This window comes from Ceratotherium simum, chromosome 6 (genome assembly GCF_057802395.1).
Source record: "Ceratotherium simum simum isolate JZ-2026a chromosome 6, ASM5780239v1, whole genome shotgun sequence".
NCBI classification, from domain to species: domain Eukaryota; kingdom Metazoa; phylum Chordata; class Mammalia; order Perissodactyla; family Rhinocerotidae; genus Ceratotherium; species Ceratotherium simum.
The window spans coordinates 77648373-77669517 of NC_141905.1; the positions used below are offsets into that span (position 1 = coordinate 77648373).

General features: G+C 55.5%; 1 protein-coding gene across 3 annotated transcripts in view; it reads left to right on the forward strand.

The window, feature by feature from the left end:
* Positions 1-19357, forward strand: part of GRK5 (G protein-coupled receptor kinase 5) — a 225300-nt gene extending 205943 nt beyond the window's left edge. For 2 of the 3 annotated variants that reach the window (XM_004428127.3, XM_087432696.1), the window contains 7 exons: positions 2316-2353; positions 4170-4259; positions 6010-6218; positions 10628-10765; positions 11842-11979; positions 12607-12738; positions 14705-19357. In XM_004428127.3, the coding sequence (XP_004428184.1) occupies positions 2316-2353; positions 4170-4259; positions 6010-6218; positions 10628-10765; positions 11842-11979; positions 12607-12738; positions 14705-14803 (844 nt within the window). In that variant the 3' untranslated portion in view covers positions 14804-19357. The remainder of the gene's footprint in view (positions 1-2315; positions 2354-4169; positions 4260-6009; positions 6219-10627; positions 10766-11841; positions 11980-12606; positions 12739-14704) is intronic. The other variant, XM_087432694.1, reaches the window with a different exon arrangement.
* The last annotated feature ends 1788 nt before the right edge of the window (positions 19358-21145 follow it).

Here is a 21145-nt window from a genome sequence, read left to right on the forward strand (position 1 = left end):
ATGGAGCCTGGTGGCCATGATCTGGAACCAGGCCCGGGAAGACTTTAGTAGGACCGCGACCGCAGCAGACATCAGAATGGACTCAGTCTGTCCCACACCGTCCAGCTTTCTAGGACCAGGTGTCTAGATTCTGGGAGCAGTGGCCTTCAAACCTTTCTCACAGCCCTCTGCAAAGAATTTTGAAAATCCACGTGCCCTCAGATTAAATGCCTTTAAACATTTTAAGTGGACATCTGAAATAGTCCATCCTATGTTTAAATAGTGGCTAAGATTGATATTTTGAAACGGAACAGTTACATCACATTTTTAAAGGTATCAAGTGGAATCTAATTGCCATAGCAAATTTCTTTCCACCATCATCCATCTAAAAAATGCATGAAAACTCTCTAATGGTGAGGAATTTCCTCTCATTTTCTTCTCTACTTCCCTCCTCCGCACAGGTAATATATTTTTTGCCTAAAAGTCTTTCATTGATCAGCATTCAGCTCTGAACTATATGAAATATAAATATATATTTAAAGATTTATATATATATATATATATAAAGATTTAAAATTTTTTTCCTTTGACCAGAAGGCTCTAAGTGTTAAAATAATTTCTTCTGTTGAGTTGTTATTATAATTATTATTAGTAGATCCCAGTTCTAGGCGAGACCCGGGGGCTTTGACACCCTGGAGCAGGGCGCCGTACTAATATTCAGGAGCAGGGAGGAGCCTGCTTTTCTCTGTCTCGTAGGAGAAGAGCTACTGAGAAAGGGCAGGTGGGAGGGGAGATCCCAAACAATGCCAGACAGGGCATCATGGTTAAGGATCCAGAAATGAATATACTTGAAACCGGCAGCCAGCACATAGGGACTCCCTGGACCGTCCCTGCAGACCACCGGGCACCCCCCTCCCCACCCCCAATTCGGAGACCTTTGCCATGAAGTTCTCGGAGATTATCTTGGGAGCCCAAAAAGGTTTTGAAAACAAGAAGGAATGGTCTTGAGGACATTCCCTTCCCTCCATACCATCTCCCCATTTGTGCTTGTGTTTTGTTTTCATTCGAGTAAGAAGATAGAAAAATTTCCCTGCGGGTTGAAAAAAGAATCTGACACTCGATTGCCTTTCACTTAAAAAAAAAAAAAAAAAGGCAGCCCTCCAAGTCCAGCTCCTCTCCCAGGGAGGATGAGAGCCACGGGGCCTCTCTGGCCCCAGCCGCTTGCCATCGCCTCTCCGGGGGTTTGGGTTCTGGCCCATGCCCACTAGCCAGCTGTCTTGCCAACCTGGTGGCCACTGCTTTATTGAGACGATGGCTCCTGCCCTTATTTGGAATTGTTAACACATCGAAAGAATGCAAATTAAATAACAACAGCAACAAAGGTATTTTGTAATAAAAAACTACATACAAACGCTAATTATCACTTTGTGAGGTTGCCCCACTGGGTTTGGGTACGTTAACCACTCCCCAGGAGGACAGCTGCATCAGTTAAATACACAAAGCCAGTTGTTGAGAATCAGATTCTCGATCCAGATGCTGTGTATTGTTTGCCCAATGGCTTAACTGAGTTGCACACACTATGCTACTGGCTGTTCTTTTACATGAGGAGAAGACCTTTTACTAGTAAAACCAGACACTTCTGCTGCCTCTCTCCCCTATTGGGAGTGGAGAAGTTCCCTTTCTTATGAGCACGATCATGTCATCAAAGAGAGGAGAGACAGGGACAGGAGGAGGTGGCTGCACCTACAGCTGTGCCTTCTGGCTGTGCTTTCTCCCAGGCTGTAGCTCAGCTGGAGTTGGGGAGCCAGCCAGGCTCCTGGGGGCTCCATCCCAAAGGGTTCTTTCTCCTGGTGGTTGCCATCCTCTCCCCTCCAATTCTCTGCCCACTTCCACAGCTGCTGCCTTGTTCTCAATAGTTTCCCTTTCTTGATTCCCAGGCCCTGCTCTGCCTTCATGGCATCCCAGGGCATCCTGAGACCTCAGGGTCTTCCCAGCCCTGGAGGGGTCTGACACCACACCAACAGAAGTATTCTCAGCCCCAGGGGCTGTCAGCGTGTGGACAGGTGCCAGGACTGACCGTTGCCTAACCTTCTTCTCAGTCACTCTCCAGAGTTGGGAAGATGCCTGTGGCAAACAGCAGCATTTGCTTTAAATTACTAGAAGGAGAGAAATTAGCCCAAGATTGTCTTGACCCAGAGAGAGACCAGACAGCCTGAGCCAAGAGGTGGGAAGGAAACTCTCAGGCCTGGTTGGCTCAAAGGGGTCAACCCAGATGTCATTAGGCCCTTGCTGCCTGGAATACCCACACTCACACGCTCATGATCTTTCCCTTTCAGAGATTTGAAACCCGAAAATATCCTGCTAGACGATTACGGTAAGTCGGGGAGCGGCCCGGAAGACCCTTTTCCTGCTTTATGGCTGAGGCGAGCATCGCAACCCATAAGGGAGCCTCCCAGCAGAGACTCTCAGAAGCACCGGCCCTGGGCCCACGGGAGGGCAGTGGGCAAGTAGGGGGAGGACCCACTCCTGCTCCTCAATCCTGGGTACCGGGGGAAGGGAGTGGGCATGGATAACTTTCCTACTTGGTGGAGAAGCAATGTGGCTCAGTCAAGAGAGAGAGAGAGCACTGAATGAGGAGTCCGGAATTTCAGAGATACTGGGCAAATACTTAACTCTCATGCAACTTCTCTGGAGCTCATCTTCCTTGTTTATGAAATGAAAACAGTGGGTCCTGCCGTGCATCCCTCAGAGGGTGGAGGGTGGTGGTGAGGTTCTGACAAGATAGCTTGAGGGGAAATTGTTCTGTCAACTATAGCCAGCTGTAACTGTTAGGCATTGTTACTGGTGCATCACCATTGTTATTTTCTCATGTGTATGTGTGTGTGTGTGTGTGTGTGTGTGTACACACATGGATGACAAGAACAACCACAGTAACCCATCACAACTGTTTAGCCTCTCACACCTGGGAAACAGCTTTCACGTCTTTTCTCTGACTAGATCTTCCCTCTCCACGGAGGGACAGGGCCGGCATCCATGTGCCCATTTTACAGGTGACAAGATTGAGGCTCAGAAGAGCCAACCCACCAAGGTCACTCAGCAGTATCAGCGGGGAGCTGAGACCAGGAACTGGGTCTCCCTGCAGCACATCCCGGACACCAGGCAGCCCCAGGCAGAGGGAGGGAGGAAGGGAGGCAGGACGTTGGTGACCCGGAGAGAGGTTTTGGTGTGATGCTGCCATGTGGAGGAGCAGGCAGAGCGTAGGGCCTTCCACCCCTCTCGGATGAGCCCAGTGCCCACTGGGGTTCCTTGCTGGTCTCAGAACCGTGCCCACCACTGGTCTGTGGCCCAACAGCTGGAATCTGCATGCTTTCTTCCCCGGTTCCTGCCTTTGTCAGGGGCTGCTGAGCCGGGGGAATCCACACAGCTCCGGCCTGGTGGGGGTCCCTGGCACTGGGCCTTGCTGAGGTCCATGCTGTGGGGCCCTGGCGTCCACAGCAGGGAAGAGGGCAGTATTCCTTCCTGTAGGGTCAGATATGGCCATGACCCCCTGGGTGGGCCGCCAGGGAGACGACGCCGAGGCGCAGCTCAGCGCAGTGTCTCCTCGGCCTTTGGGGGTCCGTCCTGGATGGGGAGCTCCACTTCCGTCTCCCAGTCTCTGCAGGGCCTGGACGCCTTCCCTTCTTGTTTCTCCAAAGGGAGAAATTTAACAACCTCCAAAGACCAACAGGGCAGGACAGGGAGTTGCTTCCCAAATTGCTTTATAATTTTTCCCCTTAAGCAAATCGTTGGAAAATGTCAGGAGAATCTCACATTTTTCCCATGAAGCAATCCCGGAATCAGGCCAAGGCGTTTTAAGCTTTGTGACCTCGGCCTTCCAAGAAGCTCATCGGGGCATTTTATGAGGCAGGTCAGCCATCATCCAGCCAAATCCAGGCATCCTTTTGCATCTTTATGTTTTTCTCCTAAAAAGCAATGATTTACCCACGTTCTCTGATACCTGGACTCTCTCAAGGGTCTGTGGTCACCCTGAGAGGGCAGATTGGGATCCCAGTCTTCATGGGACAGAAGAAAATGCAAGAGCCCACATGTCTTGCCCAGGGACATGTGGCAAGTCTGTGGCTCTGCCCAGGGTGGGCCAAATGTCCACACTGCTGTCACAGGAACCCACTGACTCTGCTTTCCCCCCTCAGGCCACATTAGGATCTCGGACCTGGGTCTGGCCGTGAAGATCCCTGAGGGAGACCTGATCCGCGGCCGCGTGGGCACCGTCGGCTACATGGGTGAGAGCAGTACAGCCCCTCCCCGAGCCCACCCCTCGGAGCCCCTGGCCTCTTTCTGCCACTCACATCAGAAGTGGAGTCACAGTGGGAAGTGGGAGGTCTTAGCCAGGGTGGGGGAGGGTTGGGGCCCCGGGGTGCGACTGGACTAAACTGAGCACTCTGCAACCCCACCCCAGCCCCACCTGCGTCTCAAAGCCAAGCCACTCTCGGGGTCAGTGGCCAGAGCTGGCACACAGTGCTCCTTGCAGGGAGGTGAAGTAGGGGTCGGGTGAGTGGGCAGACAGCCTTTCAGGGAGACCCCTGAGAGGAGGGAGGCCGTTAGGAAGGGCCCAGAAAGGAGAGGAGTGCACTGCCTACTGTGTCACCAAGCATGATCCTAAGGAGAAGCAAGCCTTGGGCTCCCTGCCCTACCTCCCCTGAGGCTATGCAGAGACCATTGTCCTGGGGGCTGCAGGGGAGAGACCTGGAGCTACATCCAGTCCCCTGGAATCCTCCTGCCCATTAGGGACATCCCCTGGGCTTCCTTCTGCACACCTCACACACGTGAGCCCACTCACCCCAGGAAGCTGGAGGCTCCAGAAAGCTCTGGGGGCCAAGGATGTTGTTGCCCTTTGCCAGGCTTGTCTTTCTTTTGTCTCTGGTGCTAGAGGGTCCTTTTCAGATTGCAACATTTGGGAAACGTGGGGTGTGTGTCTGTACATTAGTGTGTATATACCCATGTGAATGCTAATGGATGGATGGATGGATGGATGGACGGATGATAGATAGATACATGGGTACACAGATACACAGATAGATGGTTGATAGACAGATGATGAATATAGATAGATGATTGAGGATGGATGGATAGATGGATGGATGGATGGATGGACAGATGATAGATAGACACATGGGTACATAGGTAGATACACAGATAGATGGTTGATAGACAGATGATGAGTATAGATAGATGATAGATGATGGATGATAAATGGATGATGAATGGATGGGTGGATGGATAGATAGATAAATGGATGACAGATAGAGGGATGATAGATGGATCTATCATCTTTGTGTGCATCTCCCTGGGCATCTGTGTCCGTCCCGTCTTGCACAGAGTGTTGCATGCATCCTTTTGCATGGACTCTGTTGTGTGCATACTGGCACATGTGTGGATGCTTTTGCCTCTGAATGTATGTGGCCTACCTGATGACATGGAACTCTTTTTTGTACTTCTATGGTGAATCTATAATTCATTTTATCATAGTAGGGAAGCCATAGTGAACAGCTGTTTGAATTCCAGATAAATTTAAAATCATCTTTAATTTGGGTGGACATGCCTTCATTCATTGATATGAATATATGTGCAGCACCTGCCATGTGCCAGGTGTCATACCTGTTACTGGAGACCCAGCAGTGAGTAAGGCAGCTCATATTCTAGTGGGGGAGACAGCAAGGGAACAGGCAGTTTCCATCCACTGTGGTCAGAGTTCTGAAGCCAGTCAGAGTCCTTCCGGAACACAGAGGAGAGCAATCAGGGCAGGCTTCCTGGAGGAGGTGGTATTTATGGCAGTTAAAAAGCAGGAGCCAGCAGAGGGAAGAGTATCCCAGCCATGAAGCTCCAGGTCTTCTGTAAGCAACGCTGTCACTCCTGGGAGCAGGACGCCTGAGGCCTGGCTGGAGTGAGTCGCAGCCCTGACCCCGTATGCCCAGGCTCTGTCCTGCCACCAGCTGTCTCTCACCTCTCCTCGCTCCCCTCCTTTGCCCCCAGCTCCAGAGGTCCTGAACAACCAGAGGTATGGCCTGAGCCCCGACTACTGGGGTCTGGGCTGCCTCATCTACGAGATGATCGAGGGCCAGTCGCCATTCCGTGGCCGCAAGGAGAAGGTGAAGAGGGAGGAGGTGGACCGCCGGGTCCTGGAGACGGAGGAGGTGTACTCACAGAAGTTCTCCGAGGAGGCCAAGTCCATCTGCAAAATGGTGAGCTCCTGGTGAGCCAGACACTGCCCGGGGGCGACTCTCCCCCCTGCCCCCAGCCGAGAACAGCAAACAGGCTGAGGGGACAGGGTCGGGGCACACGAGGTGTGGGCGGGGAAGCCACCAAGCCAGAGGAGCAGATGCTCCTTGGTGTGGACTGGGATGGTCCACAATGTCTTCCAGAAGAAATCCTGGGGTGAGGGCAGGGCAGCCCCCTGACAAGGAACGGGGACTGAGGTGTCAGTGTGAGACCCCCTCACATCCAGCTTTGTGGGGGAAACCAGCACAGGAGAGAAAGGAGATTATTCCAGCTGGTCCCCAGGATACAAAGAGATCGCGGGGCAGCCCCTGCCCTTGACCTTGGGCCTCCTGCTCCCTCCAAGTCTGGTTCCCTGGGCGCTGGCCTGAGGCCAGGGGCTGCAGGCAGTGGGTGGTGATAATTTCAGGCTTTGAACATCTTTTAACAGAGTTTTCCATCCACTAAATGGAATGCTGGTCACACCAGCTCGGGTCCTGCGTGACAGCATCTGTGGATAGTGAGATTTGACTCATTCATTGGCAGGGTGCACGTGGGGAGTGACCTTTAGACAGGCTGGCTAGGTGGGGCCAGGTTGGGGGCTGGAAGCCAGAGGAAGGAGCCATCAAAAGTGGAGCCGCTGCCCTTCGCCTCGGCCCAGGTGGGCCCACTCCTGGCCAGGGGCTTTGTGGGGAGATGGCCACTGCCAGCTCCTGCCCTCTCTCAGGCTCCCAAGTCCCGCCTGTGCCCCCCGGGGGCCTCCTCCCCCGCTGCCAGGCACAGCTGTGCCGCACCCCCACTGCGGGCGGCTGCTCTCTAATGCCAGCCACATGGGCAACTCCGCGCACCTGCGAGCCCGCAGACTTCCTTCCTCTCCCTGGAGCGCTCGCTGCTGCACCTGGAGTGGCAGACGGGCAGGCTGGACGTCGGGGTGGGGCTGCCCTCCCTCCCGCCTCTCCGAATCGTGTGCAGAAAGAACCAGGCTGGAGTGCAGAGAAGAGCAGGCCCAGGGAGCTGATGAGGAATAGCAAAGCTTCCGCTGCCAGGAAACCTGTGGCTGCACTGCTAGGGCCGGGCACCCATCTGGGGTAGCTCCCCGCCCCGGGAGGCCCCACTCCTGGAGCTGTCCACGCACTGCTTGCCCACTTCGTCTCACCAGCTGTAGTCTGATGTCACAGCCCCATGGGAAGAAGGATTTGGGGCTAGATCTGCCATCTGACCACTTCCAAAAGAAGAGGAACCACAGATGTGTCGTTTACATGTGGGAGAGACACCGAGGGAGGGACAGTGTGGACACATGCAAACAGACCCCCAAACACACGGCCTGGGGGCCAGCCTGCAGCTGTGCATTGCACACATGCCCGGGCCTCCAGGAAATCCAGGTTGTTACAGCAGCTAGAGTTGGGGTGGGGGGAGAGGAGGAGCAAGGCAGCAAAAGCCGGGTAATGTGGGTTCCTACCGATGTTTGAAAACCGGGAGGGGGTGGGGGGCGGCAATCCTTGGTTGTGTCGCTGCGAGGTACCTATCAAGTGGGACCAAACTGGACAAGTGATAGAAGAGGGAAGCCCGAGCATCACCAGATGCCCCAGGTCAGGGCCAGGGATTCAGAGAAGCAGGTCTTGAGAGACCCCAACAGGGACGTGGGGTGTGCTGAGAGGACAGAGAGGCAGAGGGGGCGCCTCCCTGTCTGCAGCCATCCGCTTTGTCGTCTGACTTGGGAGCACCAGGACCAGTGTGCCCTCTGCTGCCCCCTGGTGGCCACTGAGGGACAGGCAGCGGCCAAGCTGGGGGCTGGGGGTGGACCTGGGCCTGTGGATGCTAAGTGTCAAACCATCGTCCCCTTGTCTTTATCCGCTGGAAGAATCGCTAGAGTCCTCTGGCCTTGCTTCGTTTTCTTAAAAATGACCCTGGGGTCTTGGGATTCTGGTCTTGGGCTTCCTCTGTGCCCTTAACTGTAGCCCATCTGGTCTGGCAGCCAGGCTTGCCCTGTCCCCTCCAACAGACACCAGCTCAGGACCCTGCGGGGCTTGACTGTAAGGAGACCATGGAGGCCCAGGCCCCACCAGGCTGTTTCCCTACTCCAGCAGCCCCAGCTTTGCCAGAGAAGGTGGCTCCACAAACAGCAAGGAAGCCAGTCCCTGGACCTCAGATTCCGTCCTCCATTCCATCTTGACAGCCACAGGACTCTCCACACTGCCCCTTGGGTCTAGAAATTCGTGCATCTCACTGCCTGGTCCCCTGGGTCCAGTCCCTAGGCCCAGACCTCAGCCCCCACCTTCCACAGGCCCCTGCTGAGTCCCAGAACTGGTCCTTCCCCACCCCCTCCAGCTCCCCGCTCTGGCCCTTCAGCCATCTCAGCCTCACTCCTCCTTCCAGCCCATCTCTAGTCCTCCTCCTCCAGGAAGCCCACTCTGCCTGCCTCACTTGCCCAGCTCACACCATCTCTCCCTCTCGCTTCTCTTGATGTACACCTGACATCATGGTTCAAACACTTTACCTGATGCCCAGTTGGCAAACAGGCAGCATGTAGGTGGGTGTTAATTTGGCCTACACAATGTTTTAGAAAGAGGTGGATGGTGGGTTAATTGCCCAGATTTAAAGTTGGGGAGATTTCACATAAAAACCTGGATTTTCTGGCTTCTCTTGAAAAAAGCAGAAGCTCTGGGCGTGGCCGATATTCCTGCCTGTCGGGAGCTGATGGGCAGCCTGGCACGGCCCGCCCAGCCCACCCTTGCCTTTATCGCCCTCATTTGTGTCATCTGTCTGGCCAGCCCTGCAGGCTCTGGGGTCTGCAGCCGGGTGGTCCAGGCCCCGAATGACGAGTCTTGCCTCTTTGGGATTTCTCGGAACAGGGAGGGGCCCAGGCCCAGCAGAGCCTGATTCCTTTGTGGGAAGGCAAAGCCCCTGGAGAAGAGACGTTGAGGCCCTTAGCCACCAGCCCCAGTGGGCAAAACACGCCTGGGTGGTCTGTGGACGAAAGGATGACATCGTGAGTGCTATCTCATGCCCCACTGCCACCTTTGATTCTTTGTTTGAGGGGTGAGGGTCAGTCCCTGGGAGCCTCTCCCTTCATACCATGAGCCCCAGAAGGCCCACCTGCCTGCTGGCTCTCCACCGCACCCCCAGCCCACACGGGCCAGCGGGAAACGTGTATCGAAGGAACATGAGCAGAGGGTGCTAGGGTATTGGTGAAAGAAAGGCTGGACTCCCTCAGAGGTACAGGCCACCCACCTTGATTTTAGTCTCAAAGCAAAGAGTAGATTCCAACTGCATACAAGGTGCAGAGCTCAGTGGGGCAGGAAGAAGAGAGAAGCACAAGGCAGGGACACTGGGACTGCAGGGGAGGGGTCGAGGCTGGGGTTGGTTGGTCATCTGATGGCCCTCCCCAGTCATCAGCCGAGGCCCCCCTCCTCCTGCCCTCCTGACATTCATTCACGCCTTCGTCCCCTCTGGCCCGGCTGTCTGCGCCTGCAGCCTCTTCCTCTTCCTCTCCTATGAACCCTCCTGCCTCTTCGTACTGACGAGGACACTCCTACCCCAGCCATCCCTGGCTCCCCATTACTTCCAGATTAAAACCCACCTCCGGGCCTGGCCTTCAGGACCCTCCATCGCCTCTCCCTGCCCGGTCCCCTTCACCCTGACTGGCCCCCACACCCTCATCCTTCGCTCAAGGTCAAAGACAGGTGTTCCCCAAACCACCCTGCGTGTCCCTCCCACCACCCTGCTTTCACTGGCGCAGGTACCCCCACCTGGTACCTGCTCCACTCCCCACCTTTTGAAAGCCTGTCTCAAATGCCCCTTCCCCAGGAAGCTCCCCGACCCCCCAGCTGGCAGCCAATTCATGTGCCTTTGCCACCGCGGTGTCATGTCTGTATTGCTCCGAACATGATTCCGCTCTCGGCACCGTGGCTGCACCTGGTAGGTCCTCGTCTACAGTGTGCTCATGAATTGAGTAAATGACGGAGAGACCTAGAGAGGCAGGCCTTGCCCTCGTAGCTCACCTGGAGCACAAGAGGGAACTCCAGTTCGGCAAACAGCGGGTGCCCAGGATGCCCCAGGCCCTGGGCAGACAGTCGCGGGGAGAAACAGACGGGATTCCTGCTCTCCTGAGGCTCCAGGCCTCCAGGCCCCCTGTGGATGTGGGCCCGCAAGGCTCGCAGCGGCTCAGGAGGCGACCCTGAAACAAGGCCTGAGCAGGCTGGGGCAGTGTCCGCTGGGTACCTGGGAGTGGCGCAGGCACTGCGGAGGCTGGAAGAGGGACGTCTGGGAGGGCTCAGGGACACGCGTGTGACAGGGAGATGACTGCAGGTTCTCAGAAGCCCCTCTGCCCCTCAGGGCTCCGGGCAGGAGGAAAGGCCCCCCAGGCGTGGCCTCACGGGGCTCTCTCTTGTCACAGCTGCTCACCAAAGATGCAAAGCAGAGGCTGGGCTGCCAGGAGGAGGGGGCCGCGGAGGTCAAGAGGCACCCATTCTTCAGGAACATGAATTTCAAGCGTTTAGAAGCCGGGATGCTGGACCCTCCCTTCATTCCAGATGTGAGTAGCCTCCCCCAGCCCAGACTGAGCCTGTGCACGGACCCACGACCTTCGACTTAGCTGGATGTCCCTGCCGGGCCCTGGCTACGCACTGAGACCTGTGGGCAGGAGGCAGCCTCTGCCCTCCAGTCACGGACACGTCGCCAGGCCTGGGGCTCCCTCTGCACTCACCCTGGAGTCACCTCCTCCATGAAGTCCTCATCTCCAGATCCCCAGGCTCCCAGGGTCCCTGGGAGGCCTCCTCCACTGACCTTGAACTCCTGGAGGGCAGGGCCGGGCTGGTTCGTCTCTGTGAGTCCTGGCACAGAGCAACCCCCAGTGCACGTTTAGTGGACGAGTGAGATAAAAGATGTCACCACCGTAACAATAGCCACCCGTGGTCACAGCAGCAAGCGCTTATGACAGCCCCGTGGCCAGGCGCTTTTATTATCCCATTTTGCAGGTGAGGAAACTGAGGCCTACAGGGGGTAGGTGACTTTCCCAAAGTTCCCAAGCACCGCAGCTGGGAGTGCAGCCCAGGCCTGTCCGGCTGAACCACTGCCCCTCACTGCCCTGTGATGTGACGGGGACCCACTGGGCGCCTCCTGGGACCCCCACGGGGCAGTGTCCTCGGCATGCCCTGGCTCTGGCCCTGGTACCAGCATTTGTTCTATGCAAAAGTGGACCAGAGGCCCCAAACTGTGGCCCCCAAACAGCCCTCATTCTGACAGGGATGACTTTGGAAACATTCCCACCGTCCTGATCCTGTGGGCTTTAGGGAAACAAAGAATATCTGACAGGCGAGTGTGAGCTTAGAGACGGGTCTTCTGTCCCCCTGCCTCGGTTCAGCCTGAAGGAGACGTGGGGTGACCTGCAGGGTGTGTGAGGGGGTGATGGCGGGAAGAAGCCCTGGACCCGCGAGCTCCCATTTCACCAGGGTCCCCTGGCACCTCTGAGAGGGGGTAGCACAGGTGCCCTGGGCGGGGGGTGACCTCGGGAAGACAGGCCCTCTGCTCCCCCATCAAAACCCCAAGGCCTGGCTGGGGGCCGCCGGGGCGGGCAGGGCCCCATGCGACCGCGCTCTCCGCCTCTTTCAGCCCCGGGCCGTGTACTGCAAGGACGTGCTGGACATCGAGCAGTTCTCCACCGTGAAAGGCGTCAACCTGGACCACACGGACGACGACTTCTACTCCAAGTTCTCCACGGGCTCCGTGCCCATCCCGTGGCAAAGCGAGGTGGGCAGGGCGGGGTCGTCGGCTTCGCCCTGAAGAGGGGGCGATGAGGACAGGAGGCACTGCTGGGTCAGGGGCCCCTGTGGCCTGGACGGGGGCCTGGCAGGGTGCAGGGTCAGAACTGGGCTGAGAGGGAGTGGGAGGCAGGACAGGCACCGCCTGTCTAGATGACTCTTGGGAAGTTGGGCCCGGAAAGCAGAGGAAAATGGGGCAGTGGCTGGAGGCTCAGTGGGACTGAGTTGGGCAAGTTAGAGCTGGTTCGAATGAGATGGAAATGATGGGGGTGCTGAAGCCCTGAGAAGGGGGAGGGTCTGGAGCATGTGGGGTGACCTGGGCTTTGAGGCGCTGAAGCCTCCTTCAGATGGAGTGTGGGTTTGGTGGCTGGAAGATGAGTGCACCCCCAAGACGGTTTCTGTTTTCTCAGTGAAGGCGGCATGCAAGGCCATCGGGAGGGGCAGTGGGCAGGCAGGGAGCTGTCTGGGTCACGGCCCTGGTGAGATGGGCGGGGGGAGGACCTGGTAGGACCACGCTCGGGATGGTGTCTGCCCGAAGCTCGGCTGCTAGGATTCCTTTCCACCCAAAATGAGTGCAGCCCCTCATGCCGCACGTGTTTTTGCACTGCTTTTCCAGATGATAGAAACAGAGTGCTTTAAGGAGCTGAATGTGTTTGGACCTAATGGTACCCTGTCACCAGACCTGAACAGAGGTCATCCTCCAGAACCGCCAAAGAAAGGGCTGCTCCAGAGAATCTTCAAGCGTCAGGTGAGAGACCCTTCTGACACCCAGCTGTCTTGGCCTCAGCTCTGGACCCCTGGGCCCAGGCACATCCATGCGATGGAGACCAGAGCTGCAGAGTTCTATCTACTTGTGGGGCTCAGGAGACTGGGGGGCCGCAGCGGCCTGGAAGGGACAGGCAGCCTGTCTGAAGCCCCCTGAAGCCTACTGGCTGATGGGATCCCCAGGGCAGAAGGGGCAAGGCCCGCCCAAAGTTCACCCTTCATCAGAGTTTCTCAGCCTCGGCACTGTAGCTGTTCGGGAAAAAGTATTCTTCCCTGGATTAAGGGTTGTTGTGGGCCAAATGGAAGAAATGTCCTGGGAAGGGCCCGGCTGGCCTGGGAGAATGAGACCACTGGGGCCCCCACCTCAAATCCACAACCACGAAGGTGGCCACAATAGCACCCCTTCCTGGCCTGGCCCTTCAAGAAGCCAGGGCCCCAATGTCCCCATCCTGGAGCCTGGGAGGCCCCTGTTCCTTGTGTTCCTCCTCCCCCCAAGGGAGCAGCACCTCTCCTCAGGAGGGCAAAGAGGAGGCGGCAGGTGCAGCTCTGGTCCCCAGGCCCCGGGAACCCCAGCTCCCTCCGGCTGTGACAACAGGGATGAGGTGGCTATTGATGGTGCTCCGCTGTGGGCCAGGTCCTGTGCTGGGCACTTTTTGAAGGCGTCTCTTACTTAATCTCCACAAAACCCTGGGCTTTCATTCAACAATTCACTCATTCAATCAATATGTATTAGCGCCTACTGTGTGCGGGCTGTTATCTAAGGACTTGAGATGTCTCAGCAAGCAAAACCGGATCCCTCCTTCTGGGCATCCTAGTGAGGCGTGAGCCCAGGATGTGTTGCCATTACCCCATTTCACAGATAGGAAAACTGAGGCTGGGCAGGGTTAGGGAATTTGCCCAAGGGTGAGCCCATGCAGAGGATCTGGGGATAACAGGACGGGGAGCACGGATCAGGCACATGGAGAGAAAATGCAGACTGAGGCTGAGTTTGCCATTTTATCTAAAATTTCATGTGAGTTTCACATCCTATTCCATAAAATACTCATGTTCTTATACCATGGAAATATAATTTTCAAATGCTTCCATCAAGTAAAATTGAAGTTCCAGAAAGAAATGACCTCCCCCTCCCCACACATGGCTGAGCCCCTAGGGCAGCCCCAAGTCCTGGAATGAGCTCCTGCTGTGGAGGCTCACGGACCCAGGTTCAAATCTGGTCCCGACACTTGTTTGGGTGGCAGCTTATTGAAACTCTCCCAGCCTCCGTCTGCCCACCTGAAGGATCAGGTGCTCAGAGTCGGGAAGAGGACTGAGTGAGGTGGAGGACGGTGGTCCTCAGCGCAGTGCCCGGTACCACTGCCACCGAGAGACCAGATGCTCCCAGTCTCTCTCCTTCTCCTCCCTGCAACGTGAAGGGCCCGTGCCCACGGGGATGCCAGGGGAGTGAGTACTGAGAACAAGCACCTGCAAGAGCCTTTGCACACACAGCCTTGTTTCATTCTCCCCACAACCTGTGCAGAAGTGGCTCCTATCCCACCTTACAGGTGAGGCAACCAAGAGCTTCAATTACTTGCCCAAGGTCGCTCAGCTAGGACGTGGCGGACTTACGATTCGAACCCAGGCAGTCTAACTCTGAGCCTGCAGGCTTACCCAATATAGATGGTATAGGAGGGGCCACTTCTTCCCTGCCTTGGGGTTTTATTAATTCCATAGCTCTTCCCAGGCATCACATAAAGCCCCCTGCCCCAAGGGGTGGCCTCTGGACCGGGGTCTGCAGAGGGAGAATGGGCAGCAGGAAGGAAGAGGAGGAGCTGGTCAGCAGCCCCTGACCCATGGCCCGGCTCTCGGACTCAGTGGCCCCTGTGACGTGCGGGCCCCGGGGCTTGACTCTACGAGGACTGACTTGCTTTCTCTCTCAATCTCTCTCTTCTCCCCGCTCACCCCGCTCCCAGCATCAGAACAATTCCAAGAGTTCGCCCAATTCCAAGACCAGTTTTAACCACCACATAAATTCAAACCATGTCAGTTCAAACTCCACCGGAAGCAGCTAGTCGCAGCTCTGGCCTTGAAGTCCACGGTGGGATCAGCCCAGACCCTTCTCCTTAGAAGCGGAACTTGTGACCAGTGGGGATTACGCTCCGGCTGGGCAGACGGGGAGCCCTCCAGGAGCCGGGGAAGGAGGCCGCTCCCCCCCTCGACGTAGAGCCTCCAGGTGTCTCAAGAGATTTCCACTCAGGTCTGTTTCAGAGGCGGCCCTCAAGCCAGGGTGGATCGGATTTGTCTTTGTCGAACACTGCAATAGGAATCCAATCGGATGCCACAACTTGCACGTATTTTAATAGCGTCATAACTAGAACTGAATTTTGTCTTTATTATTTTTAAAGAAAAGTTTTGTAAATTTCTCTATTGTCTCAGTTTACATTTTGTATATTTGTATTTAAATGAAAGTCAGACTTTGAGGGTGTATATTTTCTGTGCAGCCACTGTTAAGCCATGTGTTTTAAGACATTTTAGAGGGGGTGGGGGGGATTTACAAAAAAAAATGTGATTTAAGACTTCCAGAGCCTCAAATGAGAAAATGTTTTTATTAAATGTAGAAAATGATTCACATTTCACCTTGAAAGGATTGGTTGTATCCCTCTCTCTAATTTTCCCCCACATTGGTATCACCATTCTGTTGGCTTGTAACAATCTGAATTCAGTGCTCAAAGACATGTCTGGGACTTCACCCCCGGCCAGAACGTCCTCTGTTGGGGTCCGTGGAGGCAGCGGGGCCGGCTCCATCAAGATGTGCACTTTTCCTTAGGGGCACACGTTGCCATTGTTGCTGTGGCCTCGGCCTCTTCTTCCTTCTGGAAGGTGGCCGGTACGTGGAGCTGGGTGTCTTCAGCACAGTGGTCTCTGGGCCTCTTTCTTTTAAGCACGTTCTGACTGCTCAAGCCAGTATGTTTTCAAGAGGCTCAAGCCAGTATGTTTCAAGAGCCAGTATGTTTTCAAGAGGCTTGTGCTTGGGGATTTTGTTTCATTCTATTTTGAAGAGAAGCATAGTGATGATAAGGGGTAGTCATGGAACCCCAACTGTCCTTATGGCTCATGGAAGCCTCAGTGAGTGGGGGTTATGGGGGTCATCCTGAATGAGTCTGGAGAGGGGGACAGTGGCTTGCCCAGGGATTCCCAGCACATTCCTTAAGTGTTTTCAGGGTCACAGTGTCTTGAGAGCTTCACAGGGCCCCAAAGATTTGCTGGCGCAGGTAGCATGGATGGGGTTGGCTCTCTAAGCAAATGGGATGCCCAAGGAGAGGCCAGGCCGCCAAAGAAACTCAAAACAAACTCACTGTCACTTCCCAGGAGAGGTGGGGCAAAGACGAGCTCTAATTTGGCATCTCAAAATTTTGGGCACAAGTAGCCCCAGGAGGACTTGGTGGCTTCACCAGACCAGGGGCCTCTGGAGGCTGTCCGCAGGCCCTTGTAGCATGGCTGTCCAGCCCAGGAGCTACTAGCCTCCCCCTGCTGCCTCCATGAGGTGACAAGGAGCAAATCCGCCCTTGCCTTCCCTCCAGGACGGGGTGAGCAGTTGACCTCTGCTCCCCTGCTCAGCTGAGTCCCTGGCGGCTGAGTTGACCTCAGTCAGACCTGGTCTCACCCACCTGGCAGCTGCCAGGGTGTCTCCCGTTGTGGGCCCTGCACTACCTGCGTCGGCATCTCCTGTTAAAATGCAGATTTCTGGGCTCCACTCCAAACCCACAGAGTGGGATTCTCTGGGACTGGGGCCCAAGAATCTAAATCTTTACAAACTTTGCCAGATCACTCTGATGCACCCTACAGTGTGAGAACACCGCCTCAGGCGTCAGTGCGGCTTCAGATGGGACGGTCCCTAGGTGACCCAGGCAGCCCTGGAGCACGAGCCATTCGGGAGGACAGAGTAGTGAGCACGTCAGCCTCACATCCTAATTTCCATACCCTTTCCCCAGCCAGTGGGTCCTGGGGCGTGCTGCTAGAAAGGGGCCCGACCTTTGGGACTGATCATTTTGAGGACACTTGACAGACGGGAGAGAAGAAACACTGGGCTTCTCTCAGATCCTTTCAATGTGCAGTATTATTTTCTTCAAGACCAGGTCTTGTCTCACGAGGCTGCTTCCGTTACCTTTCTTGGGCTGAATACAAAATAAATACTCACAGCCATATTCGGTTTCTGCCAAGGAAGTGGAAAGCTCTTCGACCAGTATTTTACGGTCCCCAAGCTGTTGCTGACCCTTCTTTCTTAATGAAAAGGACAGTCATCTTCCTGGGACAGTCACCAACCCAAGCCACCACTCTCCTGCCCAGAAGTTTCATCCATTTTGCCCATTTCACAGCAACCCATCCTTTACACGTGGGCTGGTGTGGGGAAGCAGCCGTTTTTTATGCCTCAAAGCCACGCACGGTCCATGGGCAGTGGAGCATCCTCAAGGAGCGAGAAAGAAAACACATCTGCTTAGTGTGTTTCTGCATCGTGAGAGCGCAAATGAGGCTAAAGTACAGGTCTTGGAGTGACTCTTAAAATAACTGGCATCTTCCTTCACCTTCGCCACCTGTCCCCGTGAGTGCCCATAGGACACGGGGTCAGAGTCATTGGCCTTTTCAGTCCCGCTCTTCCTTTTGGCCCATTGCTTTGTACAAGAGAAGGGAACTCTTTATTTAGAACAGTGCCTGAAAATCAGCCCTCCCCCCGCTGAGTCCCCGAGTCACCATAGGTCCTAGCCCTGTCCCTCCGCCCCCCACCCCTGCTTCTACTCCAACTTGTTTTCTATAGCTGCATTTTTTAAAAGATATTTTTATCCCCCCCATCCACCTGTCCGGGATGAGGCATATTTGGACAGTGAGTGGATTTAAATCTTTTTTTACCGCATTTGAGCTCTTCACACAAGAGCCTTTCTTTCTCCAGGTGTGATTTCTCACTGGACGTTCGCTGACTTTGTGCCTTTGAGGTGAGACGCAGGATCTTGCAAAAGCGTCCCTGCTTCCACTTTTCAGGAGACAAGCTGCTGTTCCTGGTGGGACAGGGGTGGTCTCTGCCGCGATCACCATGACCGACCAGCGTTTATCAAGCCCCTCGGGGGCTCCCATATTATCACCCATGTTATCACCAAGACCCAATCCCACCTTCACGGAGGATGGCACCACATCCCACATCCACTCATTCCCTACTCTTCCTAGGCCAGGAATATCCTTTTTTAAACCATGAGGCCTCGAGGGCTGCTCACTTGCGCAGTTGCTAAGGGTTGCCGTGTCTTCAGCAGCTCCAGGAGAGTTTTCTTGTTCCTGAAATGCACTGCTCTTAGCAAAGGGGAATGTTCAGTTTTGGAGGGACTGTCACGGGGGTGGGGGGTCATGCTGCATGGAAGAAAGTGGTGTGGCCTTGGTTATACGCACACCTGACAGGCAGCGCGCTGGGACAGATGTCGCTGGTGAGTTCTGGGGACACGTGTGTGGCCACCGCCTTGGCATTGAAGGCACAGGTAGCATGCGGCCACCTGCCCTTGAGCCTAGCAAGCCCTAATGATGCTGAAGGCCTGCCCTCTGGGAAGCAGGGGGCTCCTGCCTCTCCAAGGAGCCCAGTGCCCCGTGGAAGCCCCTCCTGATTCTTCCACACCCTGGCCTTTCCCAAAAGGCTTCCGTCATCGGTTCATTTCCCACCAGCTTTCTCAGTTGAGCTGCTGCGCAGACCTCAATACGGAGGGAGCACCGCGGCCTCCCAGCCTGGTGTCCCAGGCCCTGCCAAAGGGCACAGCGGCCTCGTGGACAGCTCGAAGTCTCCCAAGATGACGAGGAAATGCCTTGGGGGTGACATCCGGCTCTCCTCTTGGGCCGCTGTGTGCTCGCCTGTCCGTGTGAGCAGCTTACCCTTCCGAGGGCAACTTCTTCCTGCTGTCTCTGCTCTCATAACCCCCACACTTGGAGACGGGACGTCCTAGCCTTTGTCATGGAAAAAGAATGAGTGTGAAATCTGTGCATTTTGCAGCGACAGAGCTGTGAGTCATGAACAGCAGAAAGCTCACTGCTCTCTGATCACAACAGACCACGATGGTGAAGCCTCATCCCCCAAGGCACCTTCCCCTCCTGCTCTCACAACCAACCAGCCCAGCTTTTGAAGCTCAGATGTGCCGGTCAGAGCGTGCTCAGGCACAGCGTGGCTCGTCTGGTCTAACTTTAAAGGCCTGTGTTGGGGACAGTGGCTTAAAACATCTGAAAAGCTAGCTCTCCCTAGGAGGGAGAGACGCTTCCCAAAAGAAGATTCTAGATGTCTTTCCCCGGTCCATCAATAAGTCATGTTTGTAATAGATCAAAAGCAAATGTTCTCGATTAGAAGAGCTTAGTGGCTGTTGGTAGTGTTAAAATAATCATCCTTCTAGTATCCAAAGGTTTCTATTTTTTTTCAGGGAAATTTTAACGTTGATGAATGAAAATAGTTCCACTTTGGGGTCATTCCTGAAGATACCGGCTTTCGTACTCCTGCTGCTCTGAATCTTTGTATGTCCTGTCTAATATGTCACAGTGCTGCTGTATCTAGATCAAACCACTGTTGTTGTTTTTTTTAAGAGAAATAAATTCCTTAATGAAAATAACGTGGAATCTTTCCTTCTGCTGAGCTCTTGTTCTGTTCCTTCTGCGTATGACAGTTGCTCCCTAGGTGCCAACACCTGCTGCTGCAGCCTTGAGTTAACCCTTTCCTCAGTGAACGGCTCAGCCTCACCCACTGACCACCCCCTGAGCTGCCCACAGATGGCCCGGCTCCGGGGGGCAGGGCCTAAGGATGCCACGGGAACCCTGTCCAGGTCGACTGGCTTCCGATCCCAAACCCAGCAGATGGCTCCAGAAGTGCTGCAGCCATGTGGCACCAAGCAGACTGGGGAGGGAAGGGCCCGGTCGATGCTGGCACCCAGACGGCAGACCGGGCATTCACATCTCTACCTGGCGTGTTATACATGAAAGAGGCCGTAACTCAGAGGTGGGCTCTGCAGAGAGGGGCTCTTCTGGCTGTTCAGCCTTCATCGAGCCAGCCACACGCTGCAACTGAGTCACCAGCAGGGCAGAACACCAAGTGCCTCAGAGCCCAGAGTCCCAATCTAGGACCCGAGACCCCTTCGGTGCCCCTCCCCCTGCTTGGCGTAGTGGTAGAAGAATGAGCAGGGCTCTGGGCTCAGACAACCTCGTATTGACTGTATGACCTTGAGTGGCCTTAACTCTGAGTCTCAGTGTCTTCGTCTGTAAAATGGGCTAACATCTGCACAGCAGGGCTGCTAGAGGATTCAGGGAGAACACGGGTGACCCCCAGCAGAGTGGCCTTTGCCCTGGAGGACAGTCTCCCTGGTTGTCTCTGGATACCTCGACCTCAGGATAGGGCAGAGTCCTAGACCCACACCCATCTCACCCTCAGCCCAGCCCAGGGGGCTAGATGCATTCCCAGTAGCACTGGGTGGAGGGAGCGTGCCTGAGCTGTGGGGCAAGGCCTGAGGCTTGTTTCTGCCTGACTCCTGGCACAGGTCTGGAGCCTGTCTCACACGGGAGATAGGAATTGCAATAATTCCATCCCCTTGGCTCCCAGAAGCAGACGTCTTTCCTAATTAGAGGACGGGATTGAGGAGGCTTCTGCTTACTGGGGGACTTGAGAATTGGAGAGAGAGAAAGGAAGGGGCTGGTTAGCACTGGGGGTGTGGTGGTAGCAGCTGTGACTGGGAATGGGTTTCTCCTGGGATGGGGGGAACCTGGTCAGCTGAAGAGCTGAGGGACCCCACGACAAAGGGCTTGCTGACCGCGAGAGAGCCTTCACCGGGAGAAAAGGGAGGGGACGGGAGAGGCGAAGTGCTCTGAGCCTCTGAACAGGGGCTCCCATCACAGGCACGGGGAGGACCCTTCCTCGGAGGGGCTGTTTTCTCGGTGGCCCCAGCGTTTTCCCAGGGCCTTCTCCTGCCCTTTCAGAAACCTCTGTTTCCTGAGCCAGCCTCACAAGCAGAGAAGCTGCTGTCCTCCTGGGACATAGGGTCTGAGGGAGAAACTCCAGCCCCACAGCACTGGCCCACCCCACCATTTACATCCCTCTGCCCAGCAGCTTCAGCCCCTTCCCAGGCAGACAGGGCAGGCTGGGGGCAGGCGGCACCCATCCCTCTCCTCCTCCACCCTCCAGGCCCCTTCCCTTCCTCTCACTCCAGACAGCTGCGGATTTGGTCAGCAAGGACTCTGAAATTCTCTCCAACTCATTCATTTCCAGGAAAGGCTCAACGTGGGCATCCCCAGGGCACCAAGGAGCTTCCGGTCGCTATCCCTCTGGGAGGGGGGTCCATGGGGGTGTCGAGAGCTACCTGCCATCCCCAGGGACCATGCAGAGCAGGGAAAGTCGGGAACAGGCTCTCAAG